Here is a 15,882-nt window from a genome sequence, read left to right as displayed (position 1 = left end):
TTATTAAAATAAATATTTTTATAAATAAACTTTTATTGGAAAACACCTACACCCATTCACTTGCATCTGGAGTCTAAACAAATTAATTAAAAGATAAAGATTGTTACAATGGATAAAGAAACCAGACCCAACTATATACTGTCTATAAGAAATCAAATTTAAATAGAATGCCATAAGTAAGTTAAAAGTAGAAGTAGGGGAAAAGACATACCATGCATAAACTAATCAAAAGAACAATGGAGTGGCTGTATTAATATGAGGCAAAGTAAGTTACCAGGGGTAAGAAGGAACATTCCGTGGTGATAAAATGATTAATTTGCTTAGAAGATATAGCCATGCTAAATGTATCTGCACCTAACCAAAAGCCTCAATATACATGAAACTAAAACTGATAGAATGGAAAGGAGAAGAAATGAACAAACTCATATATATAGTTGGAGACTTCAATGTTCTTCTTTCATTAAACAATAGAATAAGTAGTTCAGAAAACCGACAAGGACATAGAAGAACTGAACACCACCACCAACCAACTGGATCTTATTGACATTCACAGAATACTTCATCCAACAACAGCAGAATACATATTCTTTTCAACAGCACACAGAACAGTCATCAAGAGAGACCATATCTTAGTTATAAACCATATCTTAAATTATTAAAAGAATTAAAACCACAAAAAAAATGCCCCCTGACCATAATGGCATTAAACTTGAAATCAAATACAGAATGATAACAGGAAGATACTCAGAAATTAAACAACACATTTCCAATAATGCATGTGCCAAAGAGGAAGCTTCAAGGGAAATTAGAAAATATTTTGAACTAAGCAAAATCAAAAATAGAATAAAGGTCTCAGGTCAACAATCTGAGCTTCTACCATAAAAAACTAGATAAAAAAGAGAAACAAAGATCCAAAGCAAGTGAAGAAAGGAAATAATAAAGATAACAGCAGAAATTAAAAACAAAGGAACAATTGAGAACATAAATGAGCCAAAAACTGTTTTTTCTAAAAAAAAAAAAATAACAAAATAAACCTCTAGCCAAACTGAAAATGACAAAAGTAGAAAAGACACAAATTGCCAATAATCAGGAATGAAAGAAAGAGTATTATTACAGACCTCACAGACATCAGCAGGCTAATAAGGGGAATCCTACAAACAATTCTATAGATAAATTTCACAGCTTAGATAAAATGGACAAATTCCTCAAAGCCATGAAGTACCAAAACTCACCTATGAAGAACAGATGATGTTGAAACATTTGGACCTCCACATGCAAAAAAAGAACCATAGACTATACCTCACAAAAACTAACTCATAATGGATCTAAATATAACATAAAACTTTAAAAGTTCTAGAAGATAACACAGAAGAAAATCTTCATGACCTTAGATTAGGCAAATTGTTCTAACATGTGACACTGAAAGCATGATCCATAAAGGAAAATGGATAGATTGAACTTCATCAAAATAAAAAATTTTTGCTGTGCAAAAGACAGTTGAGAATGAAAAGAATAACTGCAGACTCTGAAAAACTATTTGCAAACCACACATCCAACAAACTTCTATCCAGAACATAGAAAGAATTCTCAAAACTCAGCAGTAAGGAAACAAACACAGGAATGAATAAATGGGCAAAAGATTTGAGCAGACAGTTCACTAAAGAAGATATATAGATGTGAAATAAGATGTTCAACAACATTAGTCATTAGAGAAATGCAAATTAAAATCCAATGAGATATCACTACACAACTATTCAAATGGCTGTTTTTAATACAACATGAAGAGCTGATGAGAGCATGGAGCAACAAAAACTCTCAGTTATTACCAGTGGGAATGCAAAATGGTACAGCCACCCTGAAAAAGTTTCCAATTTCTTATGAAGTTAAAATATATTTACCACATGACCCAGCACATGGTATTAGTATTTACCCAAGAAAAAAACTTATATTAACATGAAAACTGATACATGAATATTTACGATAGCTCTACTTATAATTGCCAATATTGAAAACAATCCAAATGTCCTTAAACAGATAAATGGATAAAAAACTGTGGTACAACCATACAATGGAATACTACTCAGCAGTAAAAAGGGACATACAAATAAAACATCCACCATGTGGATGAATATCAGAGACACTGCTGAGTCAAAGAAGCCAGGCTCAAAAGTTTACATATGGTATTCTGTTTATATGGCTTTCTAGAAAAGGCAAAACTACAGGGACAGAGAATAGAGTTTCTTGGAGGAATGAAACTGATTATGATAGTGGCTACAGAAATCTACACATGTGTTAAACTCTGGCAACTCTAGACTCCCCAAGAAGTTAGTTTTACTGTATGTGAATTTTTAAAATAATAAAAAGCTGAGTGGACATACCCTCCTAGGTACTCAGAATGGCAATTCCAGAATTTGTGTCTACATACATATGTGTAGGCTGAGCTTTTGAACCACACTGGTAGACTACCGCACTCTTCCAAACTTGCTGGTCGAGGGCCTAACCCTTTGTCAGATAATTTCATCGCATAGGCCTTCCACTTGTGCTTAAAGAAAGCTTAATGCATTTTCTGAAAATGTCTAAACCATTTCCTGTTTTAACTCTTACATGTGACTTGATGCATAAAACACTCTATATTCTTATAAATAAACCCAGAATAGTTAGAGTTCATTTATAATCTATTACATGGAATACCAATTATCCCTTAATAAAAAGTGACTTTACATATCCATTTTTTTAATTTGATGGAAATATAAAATCTGTGATTAATTAAATTCATACACAGAGAATGTTGCTATGCAGCCTTTTATAATTATGCTTGTATACGCTAGAGAACAATAAAGAACTGTGCTCCTCTGCTCCATTTCTTTTGCAGGTAAGCAACTACATACATAGAGACATTCATTTGTTTCTTTCTTGCCCACTTGGTGGATGATCAGCCTCCTCCACTGGCCAGGGCCATCTGCTGGTCATGCCCATTTGTGACAGTCATGATGCTCCCTTTTTTGTTTGAGTCAGGGGCTGTTAAATTGCCTCTTTCACTGACACGGAGCTCCTTTACCACTAGGGAGGGTAGGTACCACCCCTTACTCAAAGACAAGCCAACCAACTGGGCTAGCCAAGTTAGCCTGGGGTCAGTTACTTGCTGTATGGTTTATTATTTATTCATGCACCCACTCACGCAAGACAGAATGAGATTCAAGATGGCTTATCATGGGCCATCACATCATCAACACAATAAGATCAAATACAACACACATAGCATCAAACACAGCCAGATAGAAATGATGAAGGGAAAATAAAGACAGAAAAAAAAGTTAAGCAAGACAGAGGTAAAGTTGGTATGCAAGTATGCCCCAAAGCTCTTATGCAGTGGCCATATACAGAACACCAGTTTATCTCTGATCTCACGAGAGTCCAGAGCAAAAAGGAAAAGAATGTTCTGTTACAGATTTGCAGTATCCTCCAGGGAAGAACAAATCCCTTGTTAGAGGACACACATCTTTTAAACATGAGAGAAACTTCTCCCCATAGCCTCACATAGGGTAGTGGGAAATGTTCTCAATAATATTCCTAAAATAAACAAAATAGCAAGTTAGTATTTCACCAAAGAGCAAGTCAGAGGAAATCTACATGGGATGAAAAAGCACCCGATGGCTTCAGTTTTCTGATAGTCTGAGTTCAAGGATGAAATTTAAACTAAAGGGTTGTTTCTCAAACTTCCCCACTGAAGTACCTCCAGCAACAGAGAGCACTCCCTAAAAAGCACGAGGTGCGGCCCACGGCAGCCTACCATACACAGGGAATTTCTATGATGCCTTATTATTTACCTCAAGAAAACATGTCAATTTCTCATTTATTCCATAATGTATCTGTGCCTGTTTTCCTGTAAAACAGTGTTTTAAGTTGCTTACTATTGGAGTGGCAAGGTGCAGGAGAGTTTCCTGACTGATTTAATGAGTGCTTTAAGTGTGCCTGTTTCTGGAAAGTTAACTGAATTGAGTGGCGCTAACACGGGTTCATCCTCCTGTTTCTTCTTCCTTGTTAGTGGATGATACCTCAAGAACCCAAACTCACATAAATAGGTGGTTACAAATACCAATCGCTTTCTCCTAAAGTGATTTATTCATGCACCCACTCAGGCAAGACAGAATGAGATTCAAGATGGCTTATCATGGGCCATCACATCATCAACACAATAAGGTCAAATACAACACACATAGCATCAAACACAGCCAGACAGAAATGAAAGTCAATCAGGAAACAAGATGAAGGGAAAATAAACACAGAAAAATAAGTTAAGCAAGACAGGGATAAAGTTGGTATGCTCTCCTAAAGTTGGCCTCCTCTCCTAAAGCAGCGCTTCAGGAACTCTGCTGGGGTGAAAACTTAGGAGAGCACCAAGAATGACCCCAAGAAGATGCACAAAGTCTTCAGGCTATTCTTGGTGAAACGGTGACATGTGTGTTCTTCCTGAGAGTTCATCTCTGGGGCCATAGGAGAGATCTGCCAACTAGCACACTCTCATTCACAGTTCAGAAAACTCTCTGATGAGCTTCTTTACTTTGCATTAATGCGATGATTTTCATCCCTGCAAATAAAGAGATTTCTAAGAAAGATGTGATATGTATACATGGTTTAAAAAAAAAAACCCTCCCTAATAAACAATGAAAAGAACAAATTAATGCAGAAAATACATCTATTCTGAAATTTTAAAAAAAGTCCAGCCTGCGTTAATTTGAATAAGGACACTGAAAGCCTTCATCCAACTAAAACAAAACAAAGCAAAACCCAGCCATGGCAATGATAAAAGATGCACTCTAAGACATGTGCAGTGAATGAGATGGGAAAGCCTACTTCACCTGGGTGGGAAGATAATTGAGAAGATGTCACAATTGTACCAGACACCTGTCATTGTTTGAGCCATCCATTGTCCAAGCCCTCTCCCTTCAGAGTGGATGCAGTGCCCTGCTCCCACTGGAAGGCCAGAAGCGGGGCCTTCCCCAGCTACCCTCTGACAGACAGTACCAGTGTTGTGCCAAGCAGCTTCTCACTCCAGGACCCAGAGGAGTCAGCAGTGTGTCCAGCAGTTGTGCCCACCAGCTGCAGCAGGCAGTGTGAAGGAACAGTGGTGGCTCTCTGGCCAGATTGGGCCTCTCCTCAGTCTGGAGAACTGCATTCTTTCCAATAAATCCCCATTCTGCTAAAGCCGGCCAACATTGGTTTCTGTTGTAGCTACCAAGAACTCCGAAATAACAGGCATGACCCCTTGTGCATTTAACAACACAACTTTGAAACATATAAAGCAGAAACTATTGGAAACAGTCACATAAATGGATAAATCCACAAAATTTGCATGGACTTTTTCAGAAATCCATGGATCTAATTGATTTTTTAAAGCTAAAGCAAAAAGAGATCCAGAACTGAGCTGCCCAGCACAGCACAATGGTCAGCAGCCACTTACAACTATCTGAATTTCAACTTAAGCTAATTCAAATTAAATAAAATGGAAAAATCACTTCCTCAGTCTCACTAGCCACATTTCAAATTACTCCACACCACATACGGGCAGTGGTTACTCTTTTGGACAGCACAGATTACAGAACATTTCCCTCATCACAGTGAGTTCTCTTGGACAGCACTGGTATCAAGGATTTAAACAACATAATTAGCAACTTAAATGTCATAGAAATATAGAAACATATGCCAAGCAAACAAAACCTATACCTTCCTTTTAAACACTTATAGAACACATACATTGACTAACCATAAATTACAGCAAAGAGGCCAGGCATGGGGGCTCACGCCTGTAGTCCCAGCACTTTGGGTGGCTGAGGCGGGCAAATCACCTGAGGTCAGGAATTCGAGACCAGCCTGACCAACATGGAGAAACCCTGTCTCTACTAAAAATACAAAATTAGCCGGGTGTGGTGGCACATGCCTGTAATCCCAACTACTAGGGAGGTTGAGGCAGGAGAATTGCTTGAACCTGGGAGGCAGAGGTCGAACCATTGTACTCCAGCCTGGGCAACAAGAGCCAAACTCCGTCTTGAACAACAACAACAAAAAATTAGGACAAAGGAAAATCTCAATATATTTCCCAAAATAGAAATTATAGAAGCAATATGTGCTGTCCATAATGCAATTAAATTAGAAGCATTCAGTGAAAGGGTAGTCAAGTGCACATGCGTGTACTAACACATACACTCAGCTGGAGGGGTTAGAACATTTTCCTAAATAAGTCTTGGGTTAAAGCAGAACTTAGGCCTGAGATTGCAAACTATGGAGGAATTTGAACTACACCAGAAATCTTCTAAAAAGAGGTACTCGGAAGAAATGTATAGCCTTAAGTGCACATGTTAGAAGACATTGAAATATGAAAAAAAGGAACTAAGTATCCATTTCAAGAAGATAGAACAAGAGAAGATAAAACAAGCTTGGTTCAAATTAATCTGTCTCTAGCACATTTCAAAATTTTTGGTTTGAGGTAAGAGGTCTAACAGAATTCCCTAGTTTTGGCACTGCTAGTGTAATCATTGGGTTACTTTATTTTATTTATTTATTTATTTATTTTGAGATGGAGTCTCGCTCTGTCGCACAGGCTGGAATGCAGTGGTGCAATTTCAGCTCATTGCAACCTCTACCTCCTGGGTTCAAGTAATTCTCCTGCCTCAGCCTCCCAAGTAGCTGGGACTACAGTTTGGTGCCCTCACGCCCAGCTAATTTTTGTATTTTTAGTAGAGACGGGGTTTCACCATGTTGGCCAGGCTGGTCTCGAACTCCTGACCTCATGTGATCCGCCCACCTTGGCCTCCCAAAGTGCTGGGATTAGAGGCGTGAACCACCGTGCCCGGCCAAGTGTAGTTGTCTTTGATTGGATTATAATTCCATCCATAAACCACCCCTCTGTGGCCAGGAGGAATGCAGTACTCTGAGTCAGCCAATGGGTTATTTTAAATAAATTACATTGAAAGACATAAAACATTTCTCCCACTCCCAAAATTGAGAAATATATCATGCTGCATGATTCGAAAACTGTTAAGATGTTACCTTTCCCAATCTGATTTATAAATTTAATGAAAATCCAATCAAAATCATACAAATTCTGTTTTAGATTTTTGGTTGGTTTTCATTTTAGAAATTTCACATTATATACCAAATTAGAAAGAATAATACAATTAAGTCAATCTGACCACACCAATTTCAACAATTTTGCTGTTCTTATTTCCAAACGTACTTTTTTTTTCTTCTTTTTACTTTTCTTTACTGGAGTACTTTAAAACAAATCTAATAATCAGGTCATTTTATCAAGACATACACTAATATCCATCTCTAACTGGATGGATATTTTAATATACCTACTGTGCGAAATTCACACCTATGCACATAATCCCTTACTATTGTCTGATATACATCCCAGATTCTAGACTATCTAAGACAGCTTGTTCCATGTGCTGCTTCAGAGCCTGGTTCTGCCATGTATCAGTTGTCAATCCTGAGGCAAGTTAACTAGCTTTTCTGGACCTGTTACCTTTTCTACAAAATGGAGAAAATAATAAATCCTTCGCAGATGATTGTTCAAAAGACTAAATGAGATCATACATTTAAAGCACCTAATACTATCCAATAAATAGTCATTATTATTAACATAACAGATTCTGATAGAAATAGAATTACTTCTAAAAACCGTTTATCCCACTTTGGATGTTGCTGAGATTGGTTAGTGGGTTCAAGTATATTTGGGGATTGGGGATTTATTTCATTAGGTTTTGGAGGAAACAAATTCTGTAATCCAGTGTCCTGCCAGGTTTCCTCAAAAGTGCCCACTTTTTCTCCAGCATACTTGTGATACATACCCAGGTGTGAGAAAGATTGTCTTTTCGGCCAGGCACGGTGGCTCACACTTGTCATCCCAGCACTTTGGGAGGCTGAGGCAGGTGGTTCACAAGGTCAGGAGATTGAGACCATCCTGGCCAACATGGTGAAACCCCGTCTGCAATAAAAATACAAAAATGAGCTGGAGTGGTGGCAGGTGCCTGCAAATATGTGGAAGGGTTGAATAACAAGGCCTAATGAACACATGGAACACCACAGCCAATAGCTACAGGATATACATCCTTTATGAGCACACGCGGACCATTTTCAAAAACTGACTTCCACATGCTGAAACTAGGCTGGGCACTTTCCACACATGATGTTCTTTAGTTATCATAAAATTGTTAAATAGGCATCCAAGCTGGAAATCTTCCATTTGTCCCTCCACACTCACCCGCTACCCTTCCCCACCTCTCGCTGTGTCCTTCCAGGATGGCCTTTATAGACAGCATTAATGGTTCCTTTCCTCTCTGGCTTCTGGTTGGTTCAGTTAGCAGGAGGAAAGAGCAGGAAATTATTAGGTGAAAAGAAAGGAGAGTCAGGGTATATTGTAAACATTTACAATTTTATGTAGATTGTGATGCTTTGACATCTTAAGAGGCCTTTCTGGTTGGGGAATGATTGCCCTCCGCAGGCTGGACAGTCCTTAAGGACAAGAAAGGGCTCTGCCTAGAGCATGTGTTTGCTGTGCACACGAGCCAGCCCAGAGCCACACCTCCTCTGTCTGGCCCCGACACCCCAGGAGACAGTGTGCCTCTGCCTTAGTCATCCCAGGGCCAGGCACCAGGCAACTAGAGACCACTCCTGTCCCACACCCACTGAAATTATTCAAACCAGCCAGTCCTAAGGTGTCCACTCTCCCCTGCCTGGACTCTCACCTTCCCCTCACTCCTGTCTTCTGCCTCCTGCCTCTGGGATCTGTGAGGATAAGAAACCTTGCTTTCCTGAGCCTCTCCCTTGCCTGCACCTGACTTGCCCATAAAAAGAGAAAAAAATGCAGGGTATTTGCCCTCCCTGCTGCCTCCCTGCTGAGGACGGCTATGTCCGTCTTTCTCTGCCCAAGCCAGGTGCTACTCCCCAGACAGGTCCCCTGTTGCAGCTCCAGTGCTCACTCCCTCGCCTTCCAGGTCTAGGGACAGTGACAGCCCCTTGCTGTGATTAGTCCTGGGTACCGTGCCATCCCCCATGGGCCTTCCTAAGCCCTGCTCACAGTGTTCTAAAGGTCCCTTGACTGAACCGTTCATGTTGCCCAGGTGGAGTGTGCTGTGTTTCCACAGGACCCCAGCTGACAGCGTCCCTATCTCAAACACAAGCTCAGAGGGCAGCGCTAGCCCAGGGCCACATGACTCCAGCCGCGCCTTCCTCTATGGGGGTGGAAATAGGGCAGTTTCAACCCTTGTTCGCATCATTGCTAAATCATTTGTATGGCATTGGAACACTTTTTCATCTGGAGACAATGGCATGCCCTATTAGAACTTCTTGAATACTTTTTGACTGAATTGTGAACGTGGCCTTTCTTCATTTCTTAGAAGTCAGGAACACTGTCTTCCATTTAAAGTATCTTTATTCAGTTGTTAATTAATTTTTGGTACTTAAGTCCTGCTGTGATTTGAGTTTGTTCTCTCTGAAACTCATGTTGAAATTTGGTCCCCGGTGTGGCGGTGGGAGGTGTCTGGTCATGGATCCCTCATTAATAGATTAATACCCTCCCTTGGGGGTGAACTTGGGCTCTCATAAGAATGGATTAGTTCCTGGGAGAGGGGGCTGTTAAAAACAGTCTGGCGGCCGGGCGACGTGGCTCACGCCTGCAATCCCAGCACTTTGGGAGGCCAAGGCAGGCAGATCACAAGGTCAGGAGTTCAAGACCAGCCTGATCAACATCATGAAACCCCGTCTCTACTAAAAATACAAAAATTGGCCAGGCATGGTGGCACGTGCCTGTAATCCAAGCTACCCAGGAGGCTGAGGCAGCAGAATTGCTTGAACCCAGGAGGCAGAGGTTGCAGTGAACAAGATTATGCCAGTGCACTCTAGCCTGGGTGACAGAGCAAGACTCCGTCAAAAAAAAAAAAAAAAAAAAAAAATCTAGCTTTCTTGGTTTCTCTCTTTTACTCCTTCCCTGTCCCAGTGACCTCTTTGCAAACACCCACTCCCCTTCCATTTTCTGCCATGAGTTGAAACAGCCAAGGCACCCACCAGATGCAGATCCCCAGTCTTGAACTTTCCTGCCACCAGAATTGTGAGCCAAATAAATATCTTTTCTTGATAAACTACCCAGTCCTAGGTATTCTGTTACAGTAACAGCAAGTGGACTAAGATATTGCCTTTTGGAGGAAGTTACTCAGTATGGTGCTGATGGCCTCTGAATTTAATACCCACATAAGATTTTTGTCTTCCCACTTTGCTGTTTTTCAGATCGCCATGAGGTTATCTCCAAAGAAATATTGGAACTGGACCCATGGGAAAACCAGTGGAATGTTGTAGCCATCAACGTCCTCATGCATGACAGTTATGATGTCTGCCTGGTGGCCAGGATGAATCCCCGAGACCTCATCCCCCCGCCTTCAGATTTGGTGGAAGAAGGCAATGAGCACTGAGGTGACCTTGCTGGAGGACCTCCCACTGTGGCTGCAAACAAGGCTTTCAGAACGGAGAGGGCCCACAGCATCTCTGTCATGCCAGTCATATGCACTGCATGCGTAGTGGCCTGTGTGTGAAGAAGCAGTGTGTGCTGGGCACTGGGCGGGGGGCATGGGGAGTCTCCCTTCAGGGATTTCCCAGTCTGATAGGGTAAATGAGACACTACAAGGAAGAGGTGATGATGGCCACAGGAGGGGCACAGGGCCACAGGAGGGCAACAGATGGAGGGTCTCACTCTGCTGGGGACTCACACACAGCATTGCCAAGGAGTAGACCTTTGACTGGAGCCCCAAAAGGATGAGGAGGAAGCGGTCCCATGGGGGCAGTCGATGATGAGTTCATGGCAACAGCCGAGCAAGGGCCCAGATATGGAAAGCTCGTACCTGTCTGCAGCACCCTGGCTGGGCCAGATTGCCTGGGGCACAGGGTTTGCAGTCAAGGCTGGAAAAATAGGTTGTAGCTAGATGACCAGTGCCTGAAAGAATGAGGAGTTGGACCTGGTCTGTAAGCCAGGGAATTAATTGTCTCAAAATAGTGAGTTAAGGGAGACTTCTCTCTGTGCTCTGTTCCAGCTTCAGTCTTATAAACACCGGCCATTCTCCTTCAGAATCCCCTTCTACTGAAGCAACGCCACCCAGCCCAGGGCTAGCTGTGCTACCAGCCCCTAACAGCCGAGACACTCAAGCCAGACCACAGTGGCCAGAGAATCCTGCCCTGGGCTGACTCTCTCCGGGACAGGAATGTGGGGTTTTCTGTCCACTCCAGGTGGAGCCTGGTCCACTCTGGGGCTGGCAGGGGGTGTCCTGGAGTGGCCTTACCCAGGCTGCCTTTGCCCACCTCTCAGACACATACGACCTTCTGTAGGGTAGTCTTGGCTGAACAGGACTGGCCCAAGCCACCCAAGCCAGGGACAGAGGAGGCTCTGGCTGAGGACAGAGGAAGTAGCATCTCCTCCAGCTGCTGCCACCCCCGTGGCCCGGCCTTTGCAATAAAGATGGAGCCACCCACTTCAGCCCACAATTGAGCATAATCAGAAGACAGTCACTCCCAAAATATATGTTAGAAACGACATTTAAATGACACATGGGAAGTCCGTCTATCTTACTTCCCATCTCTAATTCTGGAAGCACAGTGGAGTCAATGAGTGCATCTTCATAGCTGTTCTTCAGCAACTTCTCCAAAAAGTTTCACATTGCACAAGGCTCTTTTGGAAGCAGGAGTGGTCAGTAAATTCAGAGGGAGACAAACCCTAAGTAGAGACAGCTTTGTTTGGTGCTGAGCTGTGTGACTGTGATGACCACTAGCCTGTGCCCCCAGGTTCCAGCTGCCCACCAGGCAGGACAAGCAGGTCTTGCCAAAACTGGAGGCTGTTGGAAACCTATTTCTGCCACCAAGGAGAGGGACCAGGAGACCCAGCGTAGGTTGGCCCCAAGTAGGCTCGACTCTGGGAGGGTGGGGGCCCTGCCTTTCTCTTCGCACTTGTGCCCCAAGTGCACTCACAGTACCTGGCATGTGGGTGACATTTTGGATGGCCAGCATGGGGCAGTGTTTCTCAGCCAGAGGGCCTGGGCCCCGAGCATGTCCAGGAATCTGAGTTAAAGTGAGCTTACTCTTTCCCCAGTGGATGGTCATGATTGATCTGTGCGTTCTTTTTCTTGATACAAAGATGTTCCTCCTAGCTGCTGTGTTGGCTGTTGGCGACCAGGGTTGAGGATGGCCTCCGCAGGGCCTCCACTTCCCTGCATTCCTCTTCACAGAGTCACTGGGCCTACTCCACCTGCTTGAACAGTCCAGAAAGCTGCCACATCTCCCTGGCTCAAGGAGGCCTTGTTGGCATGTCATGGCACATCTCCTAGATGTTCAAGATCTGGGCTCCAGCCCCAGCTCTGCTAGTTAGCTAACCATGTGAACTCGGGCAAGATGCCCTTTCTAAAGCCTCGTTTCCCTCATATGCAGAGTTGAAGGAAAATATTAATACATACTTTATAGGATTGGTGTGAGGATTAAGTGCTGAGCAAAGTGTCTATGAAATATTGAAATAATAAGCATATTTTAGCTGCTATTATTATCATCACTGTCATTATCATTGCAGTCAGCACTTCCCAAAGCAAGGTGCCCAAAACAGACTCAGTGCTTTGGTGCAGTCCCTTGGGATTTAGGGGCAGATGTGCATATGGCTTCAGATGCTTCCTTCCTTCCTTCCTTCCTTCCTTCCTTCCTTCCTTCCTTCCTTCCTTCCTTCCTTCCTTCCTTCCTTCCTTTCCTTCCTTCTTTCCTTCCTTCCCTCCTTCCTTCCCTCCCTCCCTCTTTTTTCTTTTCTTTTCTTTTCTTTTCTTTTCTTTTCTTTCTTTTCTTTTCTTTTTGATGGAGTCTCTCTCTGTCACCAGGCTGGAGTGCAGTGGCACGATCTCGGCCCACTGCAACTTCCACCTGCCTGGTTCAAGTGATTCTCCTGCTTCAACCTCCAAAGTAGCTGGGACTATGGGCACCCACCACCACGCCCAGCTAATTTTTGCATTTTTAGTAGAGACAGGGTTTCACCATGTTGGCCAGGAAGGTCTCGATCTCTTGACCTCGTGATCTGCCCGCCTCAACCTCCCAAAGTGCTGGGATTACAGGTGTGAGCCCCTGTGCCTGGCTGAGATGGTTCTTAATTTCTCATACCCTGTTGCTTGGTGGCTGAGAGTCAAGCAAGGGTTTACTCGGATCTGAGGCCCCTAATATCCTCAACGGACACATTCAGAGCCCTGCGGCAGCTCAGCAGAGACACTTGAGGGTCACACTGGGTGAGACCATCATCCGCCTGTGGGAGGCCAGATACATGGGTAAACATCATTCCTGTCGAATGCGAGGTCTGGGCAGTGTCCCAGTGGAGATTTCCAGAGACTGCTGAGGGAGGACTGAGAAGGGGCATGACCTCTGCTGGAGCCAGGATGGCAGTGACCAGGAGCTGGCTTAGCACTGAAGGGAGGCAGGCAGCAAGGGCAGGGTTTCTCAAACTTCTTCTGAGGAATCCCTGAGGTTGAAACTGTTGCTTCACAGGTTTCAGATGTCTGATCTTGATTTCTCTTTGATTCCATACAACAGATTGCTCGCCTGGGTTAGTGCCTGTTTTAGGTTCTTGGTGCTTCTTGTCTGACTTCTGTATTTGCAATTAAAAACATGACCCTCCCCACCTGCAGCCAGATACTGTTAGAAATTCAACTTTGAAATATATTCCTATCACTCCTGTTTTCACTTTAATAGAAGGCTGTTGCAGTACTGCACGATGGGCTCTTACAAAACTTCTACTATCTGCTCATTCTTATCTTTGTGACAGGATTGTTTGACACTGAGCAAGGAAACACAATAAGGAAGTAATTTGGATGCTAGGCTGGCAGAAGCCTGCAGCTGTCAACCACAGCCTGTCCCAGTGTGTTCAACATGGTGGCATTGTTCTCCCTGACTTCATAATGAGCAAATGCTTCACATCTGAACTTACAGAATAAATTTTTACTAATAAAAGATCACTTTCATTTTGTTTTTCACATTGCCGTTCCAGGAGATGCTAAGGGTCCCTTGAGTTGGGGAGTGGCAGCCAGGGGACAAGCAGCAGCAGGCCTGGGGCAGGGCTGCGAGATGGCTGGGGCAGCAGGGACATCCCCAGGGTGCTGCACAAGAGGGCAGCCAGGAAACTGGGGAGAGGCTGGGCACGGTGGCTCACGCCTGTAATCCCAACACTTTGGGAGGCTGAGGCAGACGGATCGCCTGAGGTCTGGAGTTCGAGACCAGCCTGGCCAACATGATGAAACCCCGTCTCTAGTAAAAATACAAAAATTAGCCGGGTGTGGTGGTGCACGCCTGTAATCCCAGCTACTTGGAAGGCTGAGGCAGAAGAATCACTTGAACCCAGGAGGCAGAGGTTGCAGTGAGCTGAGACCCCACCATTGCACTCCAGCAACAGGAATGAAAACTCCGTCTAAAAAAAAAAATCAAAAAGGTAGACACCATTCACAAAAGACCTGGAGGCCACACCGAGAGTTGGGTCTTTACACCCCGGCAACACGGTCTCAGGCAAGGAAGTCTTCTAAGAACATCATCCACAGCCCAGAGCCACTGAGCAGGGTGGAGCAGGCCCGGCAGCCTGGCAAGACGTGTACTGGGGGCCAAGGTTGGGGGAGGCTGGGCAAACCTGAGCAGTGAGATCAGAACAACAGTGTGGGTTGGGTGCAGCCCAGGATGGAGGATGTCTGTGTTTGCTGTCAGATTCAGAGAGCAGGGAAAGGCCAGAATTTTGTCCAGAAAAGAATGGCCAGTCAGCCAAAATCAAAGACCAGAAAATCTTTCAGGGAGTACCCTATTGACAAGGGGACCTGCCTCTCCATCAGTGTTCCTAAAACAGAGCCACTACCCAGTGGCTTCGGCTGTTCACCCTTGGCCCACCTGGGGCACCAAGAGACAGGAGAGGAGGCCCTGGGGTGTAGAGTCCTGTCACCCACTTTGCCTACCTAGCAGACAGTCGGGTGTGTCCCTGTTCTTCCTCATTTACAGACACAAGACCCTGACCCAGCTTATATGCCCAGCACAACCCAGGCATAACAATAAACATAACAATCCCATTCCGTTACCAGGAGTTAGTTAGACATGGCCATGTGGCACAATCCCGGCCAAAGAGACATAAAGGCAAGTTTGCAGAGGGGCTGGGGAAAGTTTCTCTCACCTTTGAAAGTGATGTTGAGGAAGAGATGGGCTATTTGCTGCTTAGCAAGTCAGCCTGCCCCCTGCATCTGCAGCCACCGCCCTGCAGTAGTAACAGAGGTGGCTGGAGACAGCTGCAGGTGATCCACAGAGGGGGACGGGCCCTGCAGAATCCGGGGCCTTGGTGATGTAACTGAGCCACTAAACCAACCAGGTAGGAGGCTTTTTGCCAGGTGCTAATTGTTACAATAAATGTTTCCTATTGTTCAGGCCACCTGGAGTTACTTGTAGCCCAGGATTTCCTAAGTAGTACTCCAACCTTCCCCCACAATGCCACCTTCTCTTAGGATGGCATTTGTTACCCCTGCCAACGAGGAGGACTCAGACAGTCCCTGGTCCCTGGGATGTCAGGTGACAAGGTTGTCATTCACTACAGTAGGGTAGCTTCTTCAGGGCTACTGAAAGCTGATGGTTTATGAACCTGAGTCACTTCTTAGCTATTTATCCAGTATTGCTTTTTCTCTCAGATCTTCAACATATTTGTTTGTTTACTACAAGTCCCACCCAACACTCATTTTGGTAAACGTCTTATTGGAACGCAGCCATGCTCATTCATTTCTGCATCATCCGTGGCTGCTTTCTGTATTGTCTATGGCCATTTGCAGGGAAAGCTTGCCAACTGCTGGTGTATTC

The 15,882-nt window shown here is 44.1% G+C and overlaps 1 protein-coding gene across 2 annotated transcripts in view; it reads left to right on the top strand.

Annotated features, from left to right (window-relative positions):
* The window catches only part of KBTBD12 (kelch repeat and BTB domain containing 12), a 79,157-nt gene extending 65,207 nt beyond the window's left edge, over window positions 1-13,950 (top strand). Inside the window, exons 6-7 of one of the 2 annotated variants that reach the window (XM_017885148.1) lie at window positions 10,288-10,470; window positions 13,832-13,950. In XM_017885148.1, coding sequence (XP_017740637.1) covers window positions 10,288-10,469 — 182 coding nt within the window. In that variant the 3' untranslated portion in view covers window position 10,470; window positions 13,832-13,950. Of the gene's footprint in view, window positions 1-10,287; window positions 10,471-11,084; window positions 12,754-13,831 lie in introns of those variants that run through there. The other variant, XM_017885149.1, reaches the window with a different exon arrangement.
* Window positions 13,951-15,882: the final 1,932 nt, after the last annotated feature.

The sequence above is a fragment of the Rhinopithecus bieti genome, unplaced genomic scaffold, assembly GCF_001698545.2.
Source record: "Rhinopithecus bieti isolate Rb0 unplaced genomic scaffold, ASM169854v2 scaffold_13262, whole genome shotgun sequence".
NCBI lineage: Eukaryota > Metazoa > Chordata > Mammalia > Primates > Cercopithecidae > Rhinopithecus > Rhinopithecus bieti.
This window is presented reverse-complemented; position numbering and strand designations above follow the sequence as displayed.